Source organism: Indicator indicator, chromosome 10, assembly GCF_027791375.1.
Source record: "Indicator indicator isolate 239-I01 chromosome 10, UM_Iind_1.1, whole genome shotgun sequence".
Lineage (NCBI taxonomy): Eukaryota > Metazoa > Chordata > Aves > Piciformes > Indicatoridae > Indicator > Indicator indicator.
Window position 1 is genome coordinate 10,263,922 of NC_072019.1, and position 23,086 is coordinate 10,287,007.

The following is a 23,086-nucleotide window of genomic DNA, read 5'->3' on the forward strand; positions in this document are numbered from 1 at the left end:
ACCACTTGTTACAACAACCAGGGAGAGGATGTGCCTGAAAAACCTCATGCACAGCTAGACATTAATTTATAAAGACAACAATTTGTTCAGAATACAGATAACAGACCATGCTCCTACAGTTACACATCATGTGGTGAAGCTAAAATGCACTGAACAAGTGACAGATTTTCTTTTTTTTTAAACAAAGTGGACATCCCTAACAAGTAAAAGCAGTGACACAATTAACAGAGAATTAATAATTTTCAAAAGTCTTCTTTTCACAAAGCTGAAATAGTTAAGCCAAATTAAGCAACTAATTTGCATGCTAAAAAAGTGATGCCCAGGAGCAGTTTTAAGCAAGTGTCATTAAATGTACAGAAGGCTTACACTCACAATTAAGAATGCTGTTCTAAGTTAAGGACCAAAGATAAGAGCTAGGTTAATTAGTGCAGAGGGGAAATTAAATCAGTTATAAAAACCAAAACAACTATATAAAGTTTTAGTGCAATACATCAAAATGTTAAGAGAAATTATAAAAGCAAAAGGACCTAGTGAAAAAAATCTCTGGAGAGCAGACTCAAGATTCACAAGAGGCTTTTTTCTGCTTTGCTTACCTGCCTTAGGGACAACAGGAATAGCAACAGTGGTGCTGTTCATTACTACCTGGAAATGGTGAAATTTTCAACATTCACACCAAAAAGGTAAAAGTACTAAATAAATATTTCTGTTCTGCATAAATAAAAAAGCCTGTTAAATATTCAGATTATATTACAGAGAGCAATTTTCATCCCAATTGCAACACAGGAGAACATTAAACAGTTCTTAAAGCACTTTTAAACCAGCAGGTCAGGATGATTTCCACCTAAGGAGGAGTTCTGCAGTGTTTGTGATCATTCACAGTCTAGCAGTCCTTACAAAAGGACTGACAGGGGAGTAATAAGGAGTCAAAGGATAAAATACTTAATGCAAATCAGCATGTGTTTACAGAATGTCAGTCTTGTCTAGTTTGATACAGCTTTGAATGAAAAGGTTAACTCCAGTCAATAGCACTGGTGCACCAGGTTAAAGATCCACCACATCCATAGCATGGAGAACACTCAACAGTCAAAGGGCTTGGAGAGGAGCCACCAAAAGGAAGTAATTTCCAAACCCTCAAAGCGACATTCACAGGGATCAATCTGTTTTGCTGGTCAGAGGATAATAAAGGCTTTCAATCATACCTGCAAAGACCTACACAAGGAAGAGAAATTTAATAACAAGCACTGACAAAATACAGTGCCTAAAAGCTGACTCCAAACCAGGAGCCATGGTTGATGTGAGGACAATGGTTTTATTTTTGAAAAAGATGATAATTCAGACAACTTTGCAAGGACTGTGTTAAACTCCCTTTGTTGCAACCTGAGCAGAAGGCATCCATGGCTCAAGTAGCAAGCAGCCCATGTCCAATGCAAATAGTGTGGGTCTGGGAGATGATGGGTGAAAGGCTGAATGTTGGCACCTACTGCTAGTCTGGGCAGCAGAAAAAAACTGATGAACCAATTGCAATTTCAGAACTTTTCCTCCTTGTTCAGTAAAGGGAAAGAAGGTATAGAGATTGGTGAGAAATTAAGGCACCTTTCAGACAGTGGCTAATGCCAGTGCAAATGATGTAATTTCAGGAACAGATGAGTCTGAATCTCAAAGAATTTTTTTTACTTTCAAATTGCTGCTACACACCGCTGCATAGGCAGTGGTACACTCACAGAAACAGATGACATACTCTATTTACAGCTTAATTTTCTCTTTGCAGGTATTAAAAGGCCTCTCTGTAAAAGGTTGTGGCTATTTAGCACAGACAAGGTGGTTAAAGATATTTTAACAGTACCATTTACTTGCCATGGTATACTTTAGTAAGCAGGAACATTGAACAGTAGGAGCTCAAAGGCAGGCACACAGCATCTGCAATACGTAGTGCAGCACTTCTGAGCGACGGGACAAGCGGGGAGGAGCAGTGAGAATGGTAGAGCTCACTTGGGAGAGGGTGGGGGGCAAGGCAGCTTGGGAAACACTGACGTATTGTCTGTCCATTACTAAAAATTACACTTTATGAAATAGCATTAGATCATTTTAAGAGGTTTATATAAGGACACTGAAAAACAAGTCCTTTTGCGAATTTTATTTTTTTAATGTCTCCCTCCTTTTTCTATTTCCACTATGCATCAGGTTGTGAAAAACCAACATGCAGTAAGTCTAGTGTTCCCAGACAGAAGACCAACCTCACCCCAAGTTAAATCTTCCAGCTGTTCCCAGCTCCTTTGCTTCTCTCCATCAGACAGGCTCATAGCAGTGCCTTAATGACTTGTTTAGGAAGGATGTGACACCTTCCAATTTAATACATTTAGCCGTTCTTACAGCAAATGTAGAATTAAGCCTCAATATGCACTTGACAGATCTCTTAGCAACTAGAGTGCAATCAGCCAACAATGGATGATTCACAGTTTTAGCAAGAGTGTGCAGAACTGCCTGCCAAAAGTCTGAATAAACTCACATTGCTAGACACTATGGTAAAATGTACCCTGATCTCTTTTAAACTATTATATCATAGAGGAAAGTTAAACTGCATGCATTCCAGCAGCCTGCCTGAGTCTGGAAATACAATTGAACTGCAACATCTTGATTTTATGATAGCCAAGACTTTTCAGTGGTTATTTTCACTGAATTCGGATAATGGCACCTTTCAAGGGAAACTGCTAAAAATCCATCAGTTTGTAAATAAGAAATTAATTCTTCCCTTTTCATTGCTCTGAGGTGGGATAAAGAAAAGTCTGAAGGATGCTAATGAGGGTACTCTATCCAAAGTCACATCAATTAAAGGATGGTCTTATCTCACACCTACTGATACAGGGCCCACTGGCATTTAAAATATTTGGAGATGTCTGTGCAATCCATCAGTCAGAGGGGAACAGCAGGAAGCAGCAGAGTGTACAAATAGCCATCCTGACACATTGCTATACTCTGTCACCCTCCAAAGCCCAACTGAGGACCAGGCTGCCACAGAGAGAAGACTGTTTATACTTCTACAGCCAAATGTCTGTCTTCACTGACCAGTTCATTTCAAACTTCAGATTTTGCTTTACCACAGTTTTCTACAAACTCCATCTTCCTACACAAAAACAGGATAGAGCAAATCCTTTATGAAATACTATGGAAAAAAATTAAAACTGGAAAAGCACTGCTGGAATTAGTGCCACACAGCACAAAGTGACAGCAGATAAGTCACAGACCTTTCCTTTGCAGCTACAATCATGAATCATGACAAGAGCTTTTCCTGTGTCACACAGGACACCAGTCCAAAGAGGTGAGTATAGCCCACTCCAAGCATCCAGTCTCATCGTAATGAGATTTCAGTGAAGAGCCTCTTTGGATCTTTAGTACAAACCTGCTCTGGAGGTCTAAATTTTTTTTTAATGGCAATTTATCCACTGTTTTTCATCATCCCTTCCTTGACATCAATATTTACAGCAGAAGAGAGCTGATATTGTTTTCTCCTTTAACTGCCTCAAGTGCCACTCACTTAGTACCCAACTGAACAAGATCTCATTTATATAGACATCTTAGCCACCTTTCAAGTAGATCTTGTCCTCCAGCTCTGCCTGGAGTTGGGTACCCTTTCTTAGCTCCAATCAGGTCCTTATAAGTCAAGCACAGACTCAAGTCAACAAAAAGTTTCACATATGCTTAATCTGTTTACCATTTTGGCAACACACCCTGGCAGTCTCACACCACCCCAGCCACCAGCAGTCTGGCAATTTCTCCTGTTGTAGGCAGGAGTTACACTGCAGCAGCCTTGAGCAACCGTCTTCCAGGTAAAGCAGATAACACTTGGCTGAACAAGTAGCATTCTTTGGCAAAGAGCAGGGCACCCAAGTCGTTGGCAGACTTCGCTTCTGAAAAGAGAACTGTGGTCAGGCATAGGTATTTGAACACACTGAGCTCTGTGTTGTCTTTAGCACTATGATAATCAACAAGTTCCCACTCATATGGGTTGATGATCCTAAAAAACAAAATGAAGCTAGCAGGGGAGGTACAGCAAGTGTCTTGAAGATAGATTATGTAGGAAAATACCATAGCTGAGAGTTCCTGTGAATGCACAAAGATAAAAACTGGATAGGTAGAGAGGAGCAGGTACAAAGTAGAAGATGCTTATACATTTAACACACTTGTTAAGAAAAGCTTTCTATTGACAAATGTTCTCAGAGAAACCAGAGCCTAGGAGATTTTTCCATCTATTTCCATAACGGTAAGATCAAAGGGATGAAAACAATGTGAGCAGCAGGGCTGCAAAGAGCTGGGGCAGAGGTGTTTGGGTTGGGGAGGGAGCCATGGGCAGGAGGGGGATCCAGTGTTTGACTTAAGCAGCCATGTGTGATCTGTGCCACGTAACACCAGCATCATCACATACCACCAGCTAAAGAAAGCATCATTGTATCTAGAAAAAAAAATACACTGGGGACTGATTTTGCCTCTGCTCAGAGCAGGCTAACCTCTGCCTGGATGGAGGCAGATGGTATGTCATTTTTTCCATCCCCAAGTCACTCTGCTGCAGCTCTTTTGGGAGCTCTGCTACAGCCTCGGCTGCAGAGCACGTGTGGTGGTACCTCTGCTTTGGGGAACTCAGTGTTACTCAATGGCTGACGTGAATCCCCATGTTGTAGGAGGCAGCAGAGCAGAATTCCCTCACTCCCTGTTTTACCCTATAAGGGCATTTGATGATGGTGCTGTGACCTTGTGCCTCTGCACACATTTTCTGCAGCTGCTGTAGCACAGCAAAGCCAAGCCCAAGTTTGGATTCTTGTGTGTTGTGATAATCAGCTGGGGTTCAGAAAATCCTTAAAAAAATAATCTTATGTCCTGGCAACTTAACAAGGCTTCTAAAAAAAATAACAGTTTAACATCTGGAACAAAAATACTCTGAGGAAGTCCAAGACCAACACAGTACAGAACATTTCCCCTTCCCCCTGTAACTTACTGTACAGCCCTTCCTTGTACCCTGCTCAGTGAAACTAGAGTGTTTGCATCAAGATACTGAAATATTTTATTGGAAGTCATGTAGGAAGGTAGAAAGATAAAGGGCTATTCATACATTTGATTTTTTTTAATTTTCTGGGTTTTGTTTATTTTTATTCCTGTCCCATGAATTTCCTCAGTCTTTTAAGGCATCTAAATCTTCATCAATATTTAACGCTGCAGCAGAAATACTGCATACTTTGTTTTCCCATTTAATTTGAGAGTAGAGGGAGGGGGGCAAAAAAACCATCTACAGGAAGAAAAACAGCCAGTTCTAGAGGAAAAGACTTTTCCCTTTTTCACAAAATGTCCTGGAATACAGTCAGGAAGTAGGATGAAAGAGAAAGGTGGCAGCAAGAACACCATCTGATTTCAGAGTTAGCTAGGGACATTATTTAGGACACTTCCTACCTCTGGGTTCCAGGTTTAAGATTTGCCTAATATCAAGACCAAATATAGTTCTCAACAGTGGATTTAACAGATGTTACTGTGTAAAAGCCATTCCCTGCAGTACTATGCAAAATGAACAAATAACCATATATATAATCACATACACTAGGTATATGTATGCACATACACATGTATGAGAGTCTTTCAACTGGGGATAAGAATGCTTAGTGAACTTCTGCAGGACAAAGGAGATCTCCATTTTTGTTATCTCCTAGAAGAGCAATTTCCCACCACACACACCAGACAGGTCTGTAAGACTGTCCAGCACGGAACTGATGGATGCCTGTGCCAGAGATTCTCCCCAGGACACCACCAGGCTCATTATACCACAATTTCTAACAGAAAAACACCATTTATTTGTCCCCTACTGAAATCTCCAAGTTCAAATTGTGTCCTGCAAAATCTCAGATACCTCATTTTCAACCTGCCCTGCCCGGGAACAGTATATAGAGCAGCACTTGTACCTGAGACACTGGTGGTGTCTCAGTTAAAATGACATATGGAGAGTTAATCTTCAACACAGCATTGTCAGTGTTGGCTATAAAATGTTATATGTTTTTTTCCTTGCAGAAAAGGGGGAAAAAGGAGTTGCTTTACTTGGACAAGCTCAGTGACAAACACTTGCAGTCTCTATCAGAATTACTAGGGCTCATGCTACATCAAATGAGGCTTCATGTACCAACTACTGTAGCATTAAAAAGTGTGGAGCTCCCAGCACAGTCACCCACAAGCATCCAAAAGATCCTAGGCACCTGAAGGACCTGTGCATATTTTCAGCTCAGCCAAAGAACATAAGTGGATATAGACTTTGGATCAAATAGGATGCAAACCAAAACCTAGAACGTTTTTATTTCCATGTACTGCATATAGGATTTGCACACTTTAATCCTGAAGCAAGCTCTCCTGCAAAGAGGACTTGAACCTCTTAGAGTACAGGAGGTCAGCATTCGTATCCTCCTTCCACACTATTTCTAAGGAATTTCACTGAAGACAGCAGAAATGAACCCTGTAGTATTGAGGTTTGTGATGCAGTCTGGCTCAGCAGAGGAGGACAATGCCACACAAAGCCCTGTTGTACAGGAAGCCACACAGACTATAGCACCTTGGGACTCCTCTGGATTAACTGCCTAAATAGACAAATCAATCCAGTAAATCTCATGTGCAGGTACACCTCCCAAAAATGTCAAAAGACTGAAAAGAGCTATGACAGAGACACCTGCAGAAGGCTCAGATTACAGAACCAAGATGTAACTGCATCTCTCCGTTCCTGCTTGCAGCTGAAATCTAGAGACCCATCAACAAACACTTGGCATATAAACCACCAGCTTTCAAGTGTTCTTACAGAAATTAATGACTTCTTCCCATACCTCTGCAGCTCAGGGGGTTCATTATCTGCTGTGGATAGTCAGAAAATGGCACATCTCTGCCCAGACAACTGGGCTTCTGGGAGATCACTTGAGAGCAGCAGAATTCCTGATTCCCTAATGATGCTTTCCCACTGATGGTGTGGACACTCCAGCGGCACCACAGCACCAATAGGCAAACCACAGAAGACTTTGTTCAGCACAGAGCTGACTGCCACCAAAGGCCCTGCCACAAAGGGCTTTCACTGGGACTTTGCAAGTGTTTGTCACTGAACAGCTACTTTAGGAAACACCTCTCTCCCCATAAACACACTCTTGAGATACACAGATCAACAAAACAGCAAGCACTGGAGTGTGACCTGTGTTTGTCAAACCTGGTGCATCATTTCATGGCAAACCAGAAGATAGAGAATGGAAATGCATTTGCTCATTCCCTAATGAAACCCACATTAACTGCAAACCACAGAGGCTTTGCAAAAGGTTGCCAAGAGTCCATCCTCCACCTTCTCACTGTTTAAACTTTTTAGAGGGCAGCAGAGGACAGTGAAAAGTCTACCTTCCTACCCAGACGCAGGATAAGTGCATCCCACAGATGTGCATCTACCCTGCTGTCCAGGACTGGAAAGCCCTGGACATTCACACAATCTATTCTAACAATTGACTATCTCTTCCATTTCCCCCTAGTACTGAACCTGTGCCTTGCTCACCACGGTTTCATCTCACAGCTTCTTACTATCTGCTAAACCCTCCCTTTTGGCAGCTGGCTGCCCTGGGGATGCTTCTGCATTTTCACTGTTACACTACACAGAATGTAATGAATCTTTAATTAAATGGTCTTGATGAGGGAAGTCATTCAAATTAGGCTTCAATCAGAAAGACAAAACCCCAGCTGTCTTTCCTAAAGGATATAATGAAGCAGTTTAAAGTACCTGGAATACAATTTTAATGCCACAGAAAAACAGTTTGCAAAGCCAACATTTGTTAGGTAAGCAATGAACGGCTGAAAGAAAAATCTCGAAGATCTTAAACGAATCAGGCACATTTTAAGCCATGCAGCTTCTACAGCAATTCCTTCATAAGCCAGGAGCTTCTAGCAATTTAACATGCTTAATGCAACCAGTAGCAAGAGTGCAACTGTTCTCACATTGGTTTGCCATTTGCATATCCAACATATCACAGAAATATAGTGAAAAAGGTACCTCTATTGCAGCCCCACAGAAGTACAGTAAATAAAGCACACCTTCAACACATCCTCAACATGCTTCTCATCTCATTAGGATGAGAGCAACACTGGGAGCTGCTGCTTGTTTAATCTATATGAGAGGGTTCATGTATTGAATGACTCTTCACATTGACTTCAGTAGGAATAAGCTACCCTGGATTTCTGAAGAAAAAAATAAGTACTAACAAAGTTAATGAGGTACAAGCCAGGTTATGACAGACCAAATAAAAAATTTCTCCTAAAGCTATTTCCTGCCCTGCTGTGATTGAATACACACCTTTTCAGGCCTCATCTTACCACCCCACCCCCCCCACTTTTAGGCAATGCTTTACTGTACCCTGAGACTTACTCCACTTTTCTAATCAGTTTCCATTATGTCTTTTCCTTTAAAGTTATCCACCGTTACAGCTCCACCAGGAGCAATAATGCTGGAAACAGCAGCATAAACTGGCTACAGCCTTTTAAAATAGTCTTGAAAGGAAGCCAAGGTGGAATAAGTCTACTGGACAGGGGGGTTTGCACACCAAGGCTCTTACTGCAGTGCCTGCATCCCTGGCTCCTGCCAAGACAGCTCTACACATGACAACATGGAAAGTTTTAGAGCAGAGTCTAGCTTAAGGTAAGAAAAAAAATCCTGATCTACAAGTTTAAAAGGATGTTATAACCAGGGGGCTGGATTTAGTCCCCTTCAAGCCAGAGGAAGGCCCAAAGGCAAGGCACTGAAGCAGGCTAAATCTGGCTGAGCAGCATTCAACCTGTGCAGTGATCTTTCCCTGCTTCCCCCTCCCCTAGAAGGAGGGTGATGCAAGTTTGCTTTGTGTATTCTCTTCCTGCTTGTGTTCAAAACAAAATGATCACCCTTGTGCACACATTCTGCTATACCCTTAGTGAACAATTTTAGCCCCCTTCAGATATTTCTTTCCATCACATTCCCACCTCACCAGCTCCCACTCCCAACAGCATGGTTCAGAGCTGGCTGGCAATGTCATGAGACAGGCTCTCACAAGAATTTCCTGCTTCTGGTTCAGCCAGACATACTGCGACAACAGACGCTCTTGCAGTATTCTGGCACCTCCGCTCCTCGTTCAGGCCAAGACCCAGGAACGCAAGGGAAAAAAAAACCAAAAACCAAACACACAATTTTTAGAATTTCAGCATTTCTTCCCCACTGAGATTAACTGAATTGGGGAACTACAGTGCTGAAGGCATCACCTTGCTTCCCAGAAAACAGCTTGGTAAGGCACCACCACAGTAGGGCATCCAAGCAGTTTACTCCAGAGAAGCAAGTGTCATGCAAAGAACAAACAGATGATCCTGCAAGTTTTTATTTTTCCTAAAACCATTAGGTTTTCCACAAGCCAGAATACTTCCAGCAAGTATTTCTATTGAGGCCACCTAGCTGGTGAAATCTCTGCATAGAAGTCTTACACAAGACCTACAGATCTTTCACTTGTGTTCCTAAAAGTGCAATTCATGGACTGAGAAAGCCAGAATTTTCACATCTTCTGGTCTCTTCTATTGCCATGCAAGCCTACAATACAGCTGGACAAGGCCACTTCTCAGCATGACTAATGCCTCATAGTAAATACTTCAGGTATCTGTAGGTTGCTACAGCTCACACCTGTGCTTTAGGAACAAATTTCTAGGCACCACTGCTGAATCAATACAATTCCCACTGACAGATCAGCTTGGCAAAAAGCCTTGCTGGAAATTCAGAATTTGGGCCACATACTGACATGCTCAGGCAAATTCCCTCTCCTCATGCCAGGTCTTGCCTCATAGGAGAGCCTGAACACATGCCCATGCTGGTGCCATGAAGCAAGGACCACACTGGATGCTGTAGAGGTACCTTTCAAGAGGAGTGGCCCTCAGATGTTCTTTTAGTTGCTCACTGGGAATGAAGCTGCCTATAGGCAATGCTGATACAAGCAGCAGTCATAGCTTAAGACATTTTCAAACACACCCTTCCTACCTCTCATGTGTAATGGCATGTTCCATCTCCTGATAGACTTTTACAGCAGTAAAAGCAGATTAGGTGTGGGCAAGCACATTTTGTGACAAAACAACTCCACTCCTAGCATACAGGCAGCTCGAGTTTTAAAGATGAGTTTAGAAACAGAAGCCAAAACTTCTCAGTACAAGTGCATATAGCTGGGCTGAGCTCCTAAACCACAAGCAGGCTTAGGAACAAGAGTCACCCCTTTCAGAGATGCTGAGCCTGTACTTCCCATTCAGGGCTTTAGCCAGGGGTCAGAGGACACGGACCACAGTGTGAGCAGATAGTCATGTTAAAATACTTTAAATGAAGATTCTGCCACTGATCTGATCTACAGGAGTTATCACCTATGTTCGTGTCTGTTCAGGGCTGGGGTTAAGGTCTTGCACCTGACAGTATACAGATTGATGAGGAAAGTGAGTGTTGACGACAACTACTTCCTCATCCTCAGTTCCTCTAGAGTATCTTCCCAAAAAACAACTAAATGAAGGCATCTATTTTTTACTAGGTTTAAATGAGCATTCCAATAGAAAATCTCATTGCTAGATCAGTCAACACAAGAGGCATGTCAGATGCTTTATGCATCAACAACGAAGAAGACACCTTGCCCAGCCATGGAAAAGCATGTCAAAAGCAACACACAAAGGTTAAGCATTCTTTAAGGATCCATGCTCCACACAGCTTTAGCTTGTTCTTAAAACTCATTGCAGGATATTTAATATTGCTAACATGCTATATTTAATATTAGTACACATGCGAGTTCTATTGTGCTTTTAACTACAATTTTGCCATTATGTGCAAATTATGTATGACATTAGTGTCTAAAAATCTCTTAGTCAATGTTTAAGGCTAAGAAACACTTTAAAGCTGAAGCCTTATCATCTTGACAAATGTTACATTACATCAGACTTTCCACTACTGAAAAAAGCCACCACCATGAGATCAGTTCAGGGAGATGGTAAGCAATCAGACACAGGGCAGGAAAGAGTTTAAGTGCTTTATATGAACAAGACAGATTTCAGGCTCCATGTCAAGCGCTGGCACCTTACAGCTCCTTACATACTCGTGTCACAGGTAAAAGTCCTAACCTTAAAAGAAAGCATCCCTCCCCTTGAATCACATATAACATCACATATAATATGCACAGCAATTCCCTGTCTTCATCCTTCCACTCCTTCCTGGACTGAAACCATCAGCTAGATCTACATTCAGATTCCCTACATGCCCTGCCAGCTCCAGAGCAGGCAGCCAACACTCACGCTTTGATGGACACCTCTCAGCCACTTCTCATACTGGATGCTTCCTGCTAGTGCAAAGGCTGCAGTCTATTCCATGTGTTCAAATATTTAGTCTTACATGTCAACAGTCCTGTTAAAAGTTAAAATGGGTTTTCAGTACCTTTCATACCACTCCCAAGAGTTCCAGTTTCTTACCATCATAGCACTTTATGGTGGATGTAGGTATGCAGTGAATCTGCTTTCAGGAATGCCTAACAGGGCATTACTTTCAGACAGTCTCAGCATTTATATAAATCTGAGTAAGACCCTACACACCATTTTATTAGCAACCCTTTGTTTACATTCCATTCCATAGAGATACAAACCTGTTTCTTAAAACATATCAAGAATGCTGTTGTGCATTGTAGGGCTGGCAGACCTTCAGAGTTCCTATTTGGCTTCTCGTCGTGTGCTGCAATCTTGTAAAGAGGGTAAGGAAACTAAGCAAAGTGGAAACTAGGTTAAAATCAGAGAGCCTGGTACAGAATCACAAGCAGTGCCTTTAGTCGTTAAGAAGAAGCGCAGTGAGAGCACATTTCAATTGCACAAAAGCTTTTGGCAGTTTCTGGTGGCTGCTGACATCTGTGCCAAAGTTCCCTTAAGGATGGAGAAATGAGAAAGACACAGCCATGTGCAGGAAATATCAAGGCCAGGACATGAAACAGCAAACCCCGGGAGGGACAGGACATGCTCACAGCTAGCAGAGGGGGGACAGTCACGGGAGTATTTTCCCACTGGTACCACAAACCCATCTGCTTTTGTCAGAGCCTGTACAGCAGCTGTCCTTCTCTATATTAGTTTCACCTTCCCTTGCATTTACTTTCACTACCCTTCAATCATTGTGCATGGCCAAAAAACAGTAACACAGCAATCTGGGCTGCAGGGCAGCCATGGCTCCAGGTACCGGGTCAGAAAAACCTGCTGGAAGCATTACTGCAGCCAAGCAACTGGCACCAAAGCAAACGGATGCAGCTCAAGAGCCCTTCTTCCCTGCCCAGCAGGCTGTAACACCTACAGGTCCCAGGCTCTCACAGCCTGCTTGATCAGATCACACCAGGCTTCCATGCAAAGGCCTGATGACTAGGAGGGCTTTTGGAAACACGGCCACAGAAAGGTTTACCCTTCGGCCTCAGATGCATCAGTTCTAGTCCTGCTCCTGTAAAGGCTCTCCAGTCAACAGTGCAATGCACAATTTGATAATCTTCTGTCAGAAAAGCCCTTCCTGGCATTATCTCAGATAAGATAGATGCCACACCTTGCAGCTTGTCAAACCCACCTAGAACTATCTCCGACATCTGCCATTTGCAGGCATTAAGAATCCATCAGCTCTGCTTCAATTCTTTTTAAAGGTTCAATCAGCTGTGAAATAGAAGCGTAAGGGGAGAAAGGAGTGCCTTTTCCGAAAGGTTCCCTGTGCTCTGAAAGAGATCCAACTATTTTCTATCACCAATGAGTGAGTCTCAGAACACCAGCAACCTCTATCAGGCTATTCAGGAAAAGTTTATCCAGCACAGGCACAGCACAAACTGGCAGGTTATCAGTTGCTCTGAACTGCCCCACAATAGATCCCATGGCCCATGGGAGACCATCCTCCTGAAGGCACTCTTCTGCAAAGGATCTTACAGAACATCTTCCTTAATGTTAAGCCTGGCTCTCAATATATCAAACTTCTCTATGCCAAGTACTCATTGCCTTTCTAAGAATTGTATTGCCATCCAGATTTTCACAGCTGATGTGCAAAAGTTAGAAACATCTCCTGCTTTACAAGGTGTGCATGGTTTCATAGGGCTAATATGACTTGCTTGGGGGGAGAAAGGAGAAGCCTTTCATATGCAGACAAAATATTTGACTGTCTTAATGGTGGAGCCATTCGATTTTCTGCTATCTGGATACACTGAAGCAGATAAGAAAATATAATTCAACGTCTGACCTCAGAGCACCATTTCTGCTGCTAGTGATGGTTCATCTTATGCTGTGAAACACCCTGATTAAGCCTGAATGCAGGTTCCCCTTTGCCTGGTAAGACAGACACCTGCAAGATCTCTGCAGAGTTAAGGCAGGGCAGCTGCCTCCTATATGGCAGTCCTTGGACGACTTACCATCTTAATGATCATGGCAAGTGACTCATCATGGGTCTGCTAAACAGCTATCAGTATTACAACTCATTCATAATACATAAACAACCTTTGTGGGTCACAGAGGCCTGTATATCCAAGTAGTCTGACACCAACAGCCATCAGTATTGACAGCTTAAAGAAAGAATAACAGAAAGAGCAGTATGGAGTGCTGCTGTCTCCAGCATATTTTCCCCAGCTTATTGTAAGAGACAGCGTACATATTTCCAAAGCCAGATATTGCATGCAGATCAAAGTGTTAAACAGCTATTGATGGTTCTCTTTCATTAGTTTATGCACAGCTGTACTTTTGGCCTCTGCAACATCCTGGCAACAAATCTGACAGTTCAGTTGTGCGTTGTATGACAAAGAGCTTCCTTTTGCTTCGATTTGCTGCCTGGGTATTTCCCTGAATGTCATCAAGTTTCATACTATCATTCCTAGTTTATTTTCTCTGTACCATTTGAGATACTGAAGATCTCTATTTGTCCTCTCCTCTGCCCAAAGGAACTTTTGAGTTGAAGGCATTTATCTCACCTCACTTCATACAAAAGCAGTCCTATGCTGCAGCAAGGTCTCCTCATCCATCCCTTTTCTGCTTACACAGAATTTCCAGGATGGGTAACCAGAACCTCATGCAGCATTTGAGGTTCAGATGAATAATCAATTTAAGTCCAGTCAAGAAAATGGCCTTTCAGCAACACTGGAGGCAAACAGAATTTTAAAATTGTGGGCAGTTCAGGTCAAAAGCATCAAGAATTATTAGACAAAGATCCATAAAGCCAACAGGAAAGTATCATCTACCCAATTTCCTCTAGAAACTTCTGCACTCCTGGCTACAGCAGCCAAAAACGTGTGCAAAGTTGCACAACCCTGTGCCATCACGTCCTTCTCTAACACCCTTTACTCCAGGAAAGCACCACATATGAAAATTTGAGTACACAGGGCTACAGAAGTCATCCCATGTCACCTTGAAAAAGCAGGCAAGCTCGCAGGGGACTTCAGTGCTCGGTGGAAAAAAAGTAGATATGGCATTCATATAATCCTCTATCACCACCTACTTTTTCTGTCAGTTTCTATTTGCCTCTCAACACTACCACTCACTCCAGCTCTTGCTACCACACTTCTCTAGCACAGTGACTAGTATCCCAGTCAAAACATTCTAAGATATAGCCATGAATCACTGCATTCAACTTCAGTGAGCACCTAGTGACTAGCAACAGCCATACCACCTCTCCTCTGCAATCATGGAAGAATGAGATACTTGAGATTCATCACTTTTGCCATTTTAAGCACAGTGATGACAAGCACACAGAGCTATCTGGGTATATGAAACTCTGCAAAGCACTTGTACTTTCTGCAAAATTAACTCCTGTAGTACTGGCAAACGTCTCTCACCTTTAGATAGGCATTGTCTGGAGTTAAGTGATACACATTTAAAAGATTTTTAAAATACATAGTTTCCTATTTCTGGACAGTAGGCCAGAAAAAATAGCTTCATCTCTAAAATAAATTTGCTTTTCTGACTTGGGTTTGTTTGGATATGACCATCTTCATGGTTGCTGGTCTGTGACTCAAAAGATGTCAAGCATACTAAAATGCATTACGCACAAGCAAGATTCTTGTCCTGTAAGATCACCTTTTCTACGAGGTATGGGATTCAGCTGCCCAGACAGCTCTTACACTAAGCCTTAGAAAAGGAGAAATCCAAAAATCCATCACAACACCACCAGTAGCATCCAATTACTTGACAGTCTTGTTTCAGTTTGCTTCAGCAGCCAGCTGGGACTAAACTGAGACAGATGATTTCATCTTCCCAGAGAACCTGACATCCAGAGACAGATATGGATAGTCAGTTCCTTTAACATACATAAACCTTCCAGAAACAAATTATCCCAATTATTTTTTAAAGACAATGCCAAATATTGAATCTCAACTGAAATAAAAATGAGTTCTGCAAGTCCTGAACAAGCTGGTTTTGAAATACTTATTTGGTTTTGCTATTGACTCAAAATGACAGGAAAATGGCATATTACATTGTGGACAGCTGACTTGTATCTGATTAGTGGCCTTGGATGAATGCAAACCTGACTCAGGTTTATCTCAGCTGTAAAACATTTAGTTTACTTTTTCCTGAAAGAAAATTTCTTAGTACTGCTACAAAAGAGGCAGTAAGAAAAGATACTGTCAGCACATCATTTATCTTCACTCCAGCCCTGTGACTGCCCAGGCCTGATACCAGGAGCAAAGCTCTCTATCTAATCAATCAAGTTTATAGAGTAAAACATTCCTGTAAAACAAACACCTTTTTTTAAAAGCGATTAATGATCAGTAATTGCTGACAGTGATTTCCTTCCTGGAGGAACACATTCTCTGCAGCCACCAACCTCTGCAGGCCTGCCATAGCAATGACTTCTACACAGATGACTGCATGTACCAGAATAACTCATGGCCAGCAAAGGCCTTTGTACAGGTGACTTGTTTCAACTCAGACATTTCATAATCAAATCCACATTTTTGATCCAGGAGACTTGACAAACACAAGAAACTGAAAATGGAACAACACAGAAGCATAGACACTGTTTGTATGGGCTAATATAAAATGCTAAACCCTAATATGCTCAGCCTAAGTGGAGTATTGCAAATTAAAGCTTGCTACGTGGTCACTGCTCACAGCATCCCTGAAGTTATGCTGTGTCTGCAGGAAAGGCCAAATATACCTGTTCCAGAGTTACTCCAGAAGAAACCAGCCAAAGGAAGAATCACTAATAATATTGGCATAAATTAAAGTCTGTATGTTTATTTTAGACAAAAAGTCAGTGTTTCCATCAGTCTGCCTCTGCTAAAGAAGCATGAAACCCAAGCTGCTCCTAGACTGTCCTTAAAGATTGTTTTACAGTTCTATAGATAGAAACCAATTACAAGTAATACAGTCCACTTCTATTTACCTGACTAGAAGCTACTTGCTAGTATTTTTACTAAATCCGTGATCATAGAAACAAAAATTTTAAAAATAGCAGTTCTTTGCAGAGCCAATTTGCCCAAAGTGCCAACCCTACTGATGTAGGGTCAGACCTAAATCAACAATGAACTTTAAAACCAAAGAATCACCTACCTAGCACACGAGACAACAAACTGCAACACAAGTGGAAGGGGCAGAGCCACAGAAACAAATCAAACTACTTCAGGAAGCTAAAACATCCCTTCTCATGTCTCCTGAGTACATTTACATAGGCCTCTGATACAGGTCTACCTAACATCATCCAAAGGACTGCTCAACACGTGAAGATTTTCTCCTCCAATGGGTGCTCTTCAGTTGTTTCATATGCCAATACAAAGACACTGAAAGCTAATGAAAACAAAGAAAACACTCATGCAGATTCTGCAGAGAATTACTTTCCTGCCTTATGATGGGCATCACCCCTTTGCTCCTGGAAAAAGCCTCCAAGTAACACACTGTCACTTGAAGATCATTGCATTTGGTTCTTCCTGTTAGATGCTCTGCAAAAGGCAATCAAAACCCATGCTAAAACTCTAGTGTATTTACTTAAGCCTGACTGGTTCTTTTCAACTTGCTTGCAGTATAACTGAAAATATACTGACACTATCTTGCACACTTTCACTCTAATTTTGAGGTCAGACTGAGAAGCTAGTTGAAAAGGATAGACTAAAGGAACACATATATGGGTCAGTGCAAAATGGGAAAGGTCCAAGAAAAAAAGATCTGACAAGGTGGAAATGTACCTGCTGCCATTCCTAATTTTTGCCAGCCTTCAGGTACAGATTTTGCCCTTGTTTTCTCACCTGCTGTTTTATGCACTAAGCAATGACAGTGGCAACCTTTATGCTTTCTGTCATAAGCTTTACAGGAAAAACAGCAAAGTCAGTCTCTAACATGAAGTGTAAAGCACATCATGCAAAGGGGTCAGTGCAAATCTACAAGTCCTGCATGGTTTGTTATGACAGTTTAAAGAATTATGAATTATTTGAAGTGGTAATAAAATGTTTAATCTCTTGCCTTTCTAGAGATCAGCAAGAGGTAAATCCTCCATGGAAATGAGACAGATCTCTGTCAGTTGGGCAGAGATGGTGGTTTAAGTGATTATTCAGCAAATACAGGTTATTTTGTACTAGCATACACAGTAAAAGCCCCATAATCTAAATAAGCTCAGGAGCCAGGAAAGCCTTGAATCTGTTTCTCCTGAGCCTAGCTTTTCTGTTGCTTTGCAGTATAGACATCATTATCCTACAGAAGTACCTAGCTCTACAGAGGGAATCCAGGAAGTGTGTAGGCTCAGGAATATCACATAGTTCCTGCTAAAAGCTAGACAATACATACATAACTTAAACTCTTTTGGCCTTCTGTTTTTTCAGAAACTGTCACCAATCCACCTGAGAATCATTCCTGCAAGCAGTAAGCTGCAGCTGGGGCTGCAGCCCAGCACAGGGTGCAAGCTCTAGTTCAATATAGCTGTGCAGCCCTGCAGAAGCTGTACAGTGTGGGGAAAAGGGGTGGCAGCTGAGCAGGTGAGGGTGCCCGAGTAAGTTACCTGGCCCAGCACAGCTTTAAAGTTCTGCCACACAGAAAGCAGAGGTGGGAAGATGTACCTACAGATGCTCAAAAGGCAATGAGGATGCTTCGCCAGTGCTTGGGAGGATGAGACTTGACAAACCTACTCCTTTGCTGCACATTTCCTGTCCTCACTGCTGAAGGACTACCCTACTACACCACAGGAATGCAGTCCCACAAATTGACTGCTGTGGGTCCTGAAAGAGTGGAAAATAATACTTTTGAGTGGAAGTTCTCTTGACAACTAAGGAAGGAACCAGAGTGAACTCTTCTGCAGCAGCTCCTAAAGCTTTCCCAGCACCAAGCTATTCTCCCTTCCCAGTGCAGCAACTGAGAAGAGCACGGGTCACTGTGGGTGCATTTTGCTGAGCTTTTGGGTTTCCATCCGTCTGCATAAGCACAGGAATGGTGAAAACGCTGTTTTGTGCTATCCCAAGCACAACTTAGGCAGTAAGAGCAATGTGCTGATGAGAGCTTTTCTCAGCAACTAACTCCGTTGTGTTCACAAGGTGACATGAAGTTTATACTAGAGGAATAAACATTTGAGAACACACTGCTGGAACAAAAGGTGCTGGAACAAGCAATCTGATCAGTGATCACAACATCCCCATTGGAGTTACTCAGCTTGAGCATCAAGCACACTGGTGACTGCACACAGCTAAACAAAACACCAGTCTATTTGCATTAGCAATCTACCTCTGGCTTATCTTAAAGGCCCCTACATTTCTGCTAAATCAAAAGATCCCCTGAAACTATGAATTTTAAAACAAGTTCAGAAATTGATAATACAGAAACATAATGCCTTGAGATAAGTTTGACTCTTGTAAACAAATCAGTAAATGCATGACTAATTTTTCTATTTTACTTAAAAAAAAAAATACTGGGCTCTTTCCCAGTACTGACTGAACACAACCAAATTTAATTCAGCTCCTTTATTTCTCCTTACAATAACTTGGAGCAAGAATAGACATAGCCCTAGAATTTATTTTGGGGCTTTTTTTGAGTTTGGGGTTTGGGTTTTTTTCCAGGCAGACGACCAGTAAAGAATCCCATGGTGCTGGAGGGGTAAGCAATAGTATCTAAAAAGCCTGAAAGCTCAATGCTGTTGCAAGATACTACAGAAATTTGCCTGCTGCATACAGTGTCACAGTGACTGACCACAAGCCTTCTTAATAAGGTGTCTAGTCAGTGAGAGAACATGCTGTATCACTTCTTAAATATTGCATTATGGGTTTTCAGTAGCATGAAACAAGGGAGATGGAGGCAGTGCTGCTCAGTGCTGCATCTGGCAGGCAGTTTAACAGGAAGGGTAATGCACCTGAAACAGCACTGCCCCAACTGCTTATTCAACCAGGTTGTTCTTTCAGATGCACCTTGGCAGTCCCACACACCCTTCAACTTTCACTGGTCTGATCAGGCTTCAAAGCCTCTTGGCAGATTTTCTGGGCACAAGCCCTCCCTCTACTAATTCTTTGCAGAAATCATACCCTATAGCCCCATTTCCCTCATCCTTCTCTGTGCAGAAGTCTGTTAGTTAAGAGATCAGCAAGGCAAGCTGGGCTGAGTCCTGCTTTACAGGGAGGCTCAGGTCAGGAGTGCATGGTCAGGAGTTGGCCTTTATGTTAAAACTGGGTCATGCCAAACATATGCCAACTGTACCATTAAAACACTCATGGGTTTGCACTTACATTACAAACCGAGCAAGATCGCGCTTTGAGAAATCAGTGCCACATGCAGACTGCATCCACCCTCCTTCCCTCCATTGTTCAGCTGACCATAGAAGTGACAACTCCTAACAGTCTTGGTTCACTTCTATAGCAGGCTGACCAAGCCAGCTGGAAGAGTAGTAGAGTCTTTCAGAAGCTGGTTTCACAGGGCTTCATCCTTCTCATTTTCTAGCAGTGGATCCACCAGACCAGGAACAAGCCAGATTTATTGACTACTCACCTTCTCAACAGTGAAGATTTCATGGCAGTTCAGCTGACAAATGCCTGACTCCATGTATACAACTGGTTTTGTGCTCACAGAATAATTCAAACTGAAAGAGACCTCAGGAGGTTTCTAGGCCAACCTCCTACTCAAGGCAAGGCCAGCTGTAAAGAATAGACCACATTACTCAGGGCTTTATCCAGCTGAATCTTGAAAGCCTCCAAGAACAACTGCACAGCTTCTACAGGCATTAGTTCTGCTGCTTGGCTGTCCCCATAGAAAAGCCTTCTCCTCATAACCCATTAAAACTTCTTGCTTAAATCTATGTCTGTTGTGTCTTACCCTTCTGCCACACAACTGGCTACATGTTCTTGTTAAGACACAGTCTGCAAGTGCCAAGTAGAGGTTAACCACTTCCCTCAGTCTACTGGTTCTGTTCATGTTAATACAGGTCAGGATCCTGTTGGCGATCTTTACCAGAGGGGCACATTGCTGGGTTTTCTGCAGGGCCGTCCCCCACCCACTCAGTTCCACTGAGGGACCTTCCTGGGACAGGACTTTGCAAGTGTCACTCTTCATATGGCCACCATAAGTCAGCCCTTTCCTTCAACCTAATGAGGTCCTTATTAACTGCAGTCTGGACCTCAAACTGAATGTAAACCTCAAAAAATACCTTGGGAGGCTGACAACAGCTAGCCATTAGGATGAACAGGAGGCTCAGGAATATTCACAGGGCTCCCTCAGCTGAGGGTGGCTTCAGACCTCAGTGCCTGAGCACCTGTAGCTCGTACCTCCAAAATCAGGACTGGAGGCAGCAAGAACAGAGAAGCTCTAGCTGCAATAGGAAACACCATCCCATGAAGCTACTAGAAACACTGGTGCTTCTTGGAAGCAATGTTATCATACATGTTTGCCAAGACATCAAAGGCAAGTGCCCAGAAAAACAAGCATCTTCTCTGCATCTCTGAAAAGCATTGCTGTAATGTTGTTCTTGGGAGGAAGGATTGTTGTAAATACTTAGGAGTTATATGTTCAGACAAGCACTACACTGCAGAGTCATGTATTGTTATAGCTTTAAGAACATATTTGTTCAATTACTTTTTCTTTTTTTACTTCACAGAAAACTAAGAGAGATTGCTCCATCATTCAAGAAAACTAATAATGTCCAAATTATGCTTCAATGCTGCTTCTCTGGACTCATGACTCCGTCTTGTCTAGTCACCCATGGAAATTAAATTTGTTTTCCTAAAAGTGAAATTGTGCAAATGGTGGCAAGAATCACAGTGCTACACACCAGTGAGTTGTGGGAAGGACCAGTGAAAATCCATTTGGACTCTGGCTGAGACACAGATGCTTCTGAGAGCAGTATGTGACAAATACTTCACTCTGATACTGTCACCTTTACAAGCATTCAGATGTTCTTCAAAGAGTAAACACACAGGAGCATGCACAAGGAATTGCAAACATACAAGCTGCATGAAGTGTCTCAGACTGCTACTCTGGACGCTCATCCATTGCATTTAATGGCCAAGAGCAGCTACTGCCACGCTGCAAGCTAGTGCCCTTACCCTGTCCCACAGGAACAACGGTGCATGCTTGTGGATCACAAGATGAGCTATGGTATCACAGAGACAATGGTTAACTGGGTTACATAAAACACATGCTTACCAAAAAGGCAGGTCGCTAGTATAGTGGCTTTGCAGCTTCAAACAAGGTAAGATTTATTCAATTGCGACCCAACACTCACTGAGGAGATAACTGTGTGGCACTTCAAAGCATGCACTGCTTGAGTTTATGAATGGGTTGAATATTTTCAAAAAGTCCTAAGAAATTTAAAGTAATGCTCCTATGACTGTTTCCTTCACACCTCTCTCCAATGAGACTATTTACACCCCCTTATGTCCACCCACCAGTGGCCCAAAGGGCCTGCAGTGACTGCACAGGGCAGGCAACATCAGGTTCAAGGGCATTCAGGCTGACACAAAGCACACACCAGCTCCTGCACATGGGCCAGCGGGTGCGATTACCATAGATATCGCTAATGCGTTGTCTGGAAAAGAGCTTAAATTGAACATGTACCGAAAAGAGGGTTTGGATTGAGTAGTACTGCAGCACGGACACAACATGGACACAAATCTGCACATCCATCCCACAGAACTGACCTGGACAAGCTGGCGAGGTGTGGAAGGTCCAGAAAGGTTAAGTCATAGTTTACACCGTACACTTGCTTTCAGGAGCAGGTGGACACCACTCTTCGATAAAAGCCCGGCGTAGCCAGCTCGGTGGCGCAGGGAGCTATCAGCGGACCCTCCAGGACGGCAGCTGGAGGCCGGGAAAAGCCGCTCTCCGGCCCCCGTCGCGCCAGTTCCCCCGGGGAGGGCTGCTGTGCCCTGATCGATCCCTCCTGCCGCCGCCGCCGCACCGCCACCCCAAGCCCTACAGCCGCCGAGGCTCCAGGGCGGGCCCGGAGACACGCCCCACGGGAGCAACTGCCCCGAGCGTATCTGCATGGCGGGAACACCGTTACCCCCGGCCCCTACGGTACCGTACCTCCTTTCTGCGGCTGGGCGCGCCCGGGCGGGTGAGGAGCGCGGTTTCCTCGCAGACTACGGCCACATCCTCCACGAAGACACAGTCGGGGAGGCTCTCGTCGGCCGGCAGCTCCACCACCTGCAGCCCCAGCTTGCCCCGCAGCACACCCACATACAGCTGGTACTCTCGCTCCGCGCGGGCGAAATCCACCTCGGGGCCCGCCGCGCTGCGCAGCGCCTGCCGGCACAGTGACTCGGGCAGCGCTCGCACCACGGCGTGCGTACAGCGCCCGAAGGCGGCGGGACCGCCGCCCAGCCCGGCCATGCTGTGCGGTGGGGACGGCGGACCGCGAAAACGGGAGGCACAGAAGGACAAGCAACCGCGACCGCCGCGGCCGGCCCCGGCAGCTGATAAAGCACCGCCCGCGGCCCGGCCGCGCCCCATTGGCTCCCCACCAGGCACATTTCTATGGGGCCGCAGCCTAGCACACTCCCATTGGCTGGCGGCCGCAGCCCGACCGCGCCATTGGCCGCCCCCCGTAGGGTGCCGCTTACCTGTGCGGCGGGCGGGAGCGGCGGCGCCACTCGCTCAGCCCCGAGGGGCTAGG

General features: G+C 43.6%; 1 protein-coding gene across 1 annotated transcript in view; it reads right to left on the reverse strand.

Moving 5' to 3' along the window:
• DDAH1 (dimethylarginine dimethylaminohydrolase 1) overlaps positions 1 to 22,803 on the reverse strand; it is a 51,737-nt gene extending 28,934 nt beyond the window's left edge. Inside the window, exon 1 of the mRNA XM_054384408.1 lies at positions 22,498 to 22,803. Coding sequence (XP_054240383.1) covers positions 22,498 to 22,803 — 306 coding nt within the window. The remainder of the gene's footprint in view (positions 1 to 22,497) is intronic.
• Positions 22,804 to 23,086: the final 283 nt, after the last annotated feature.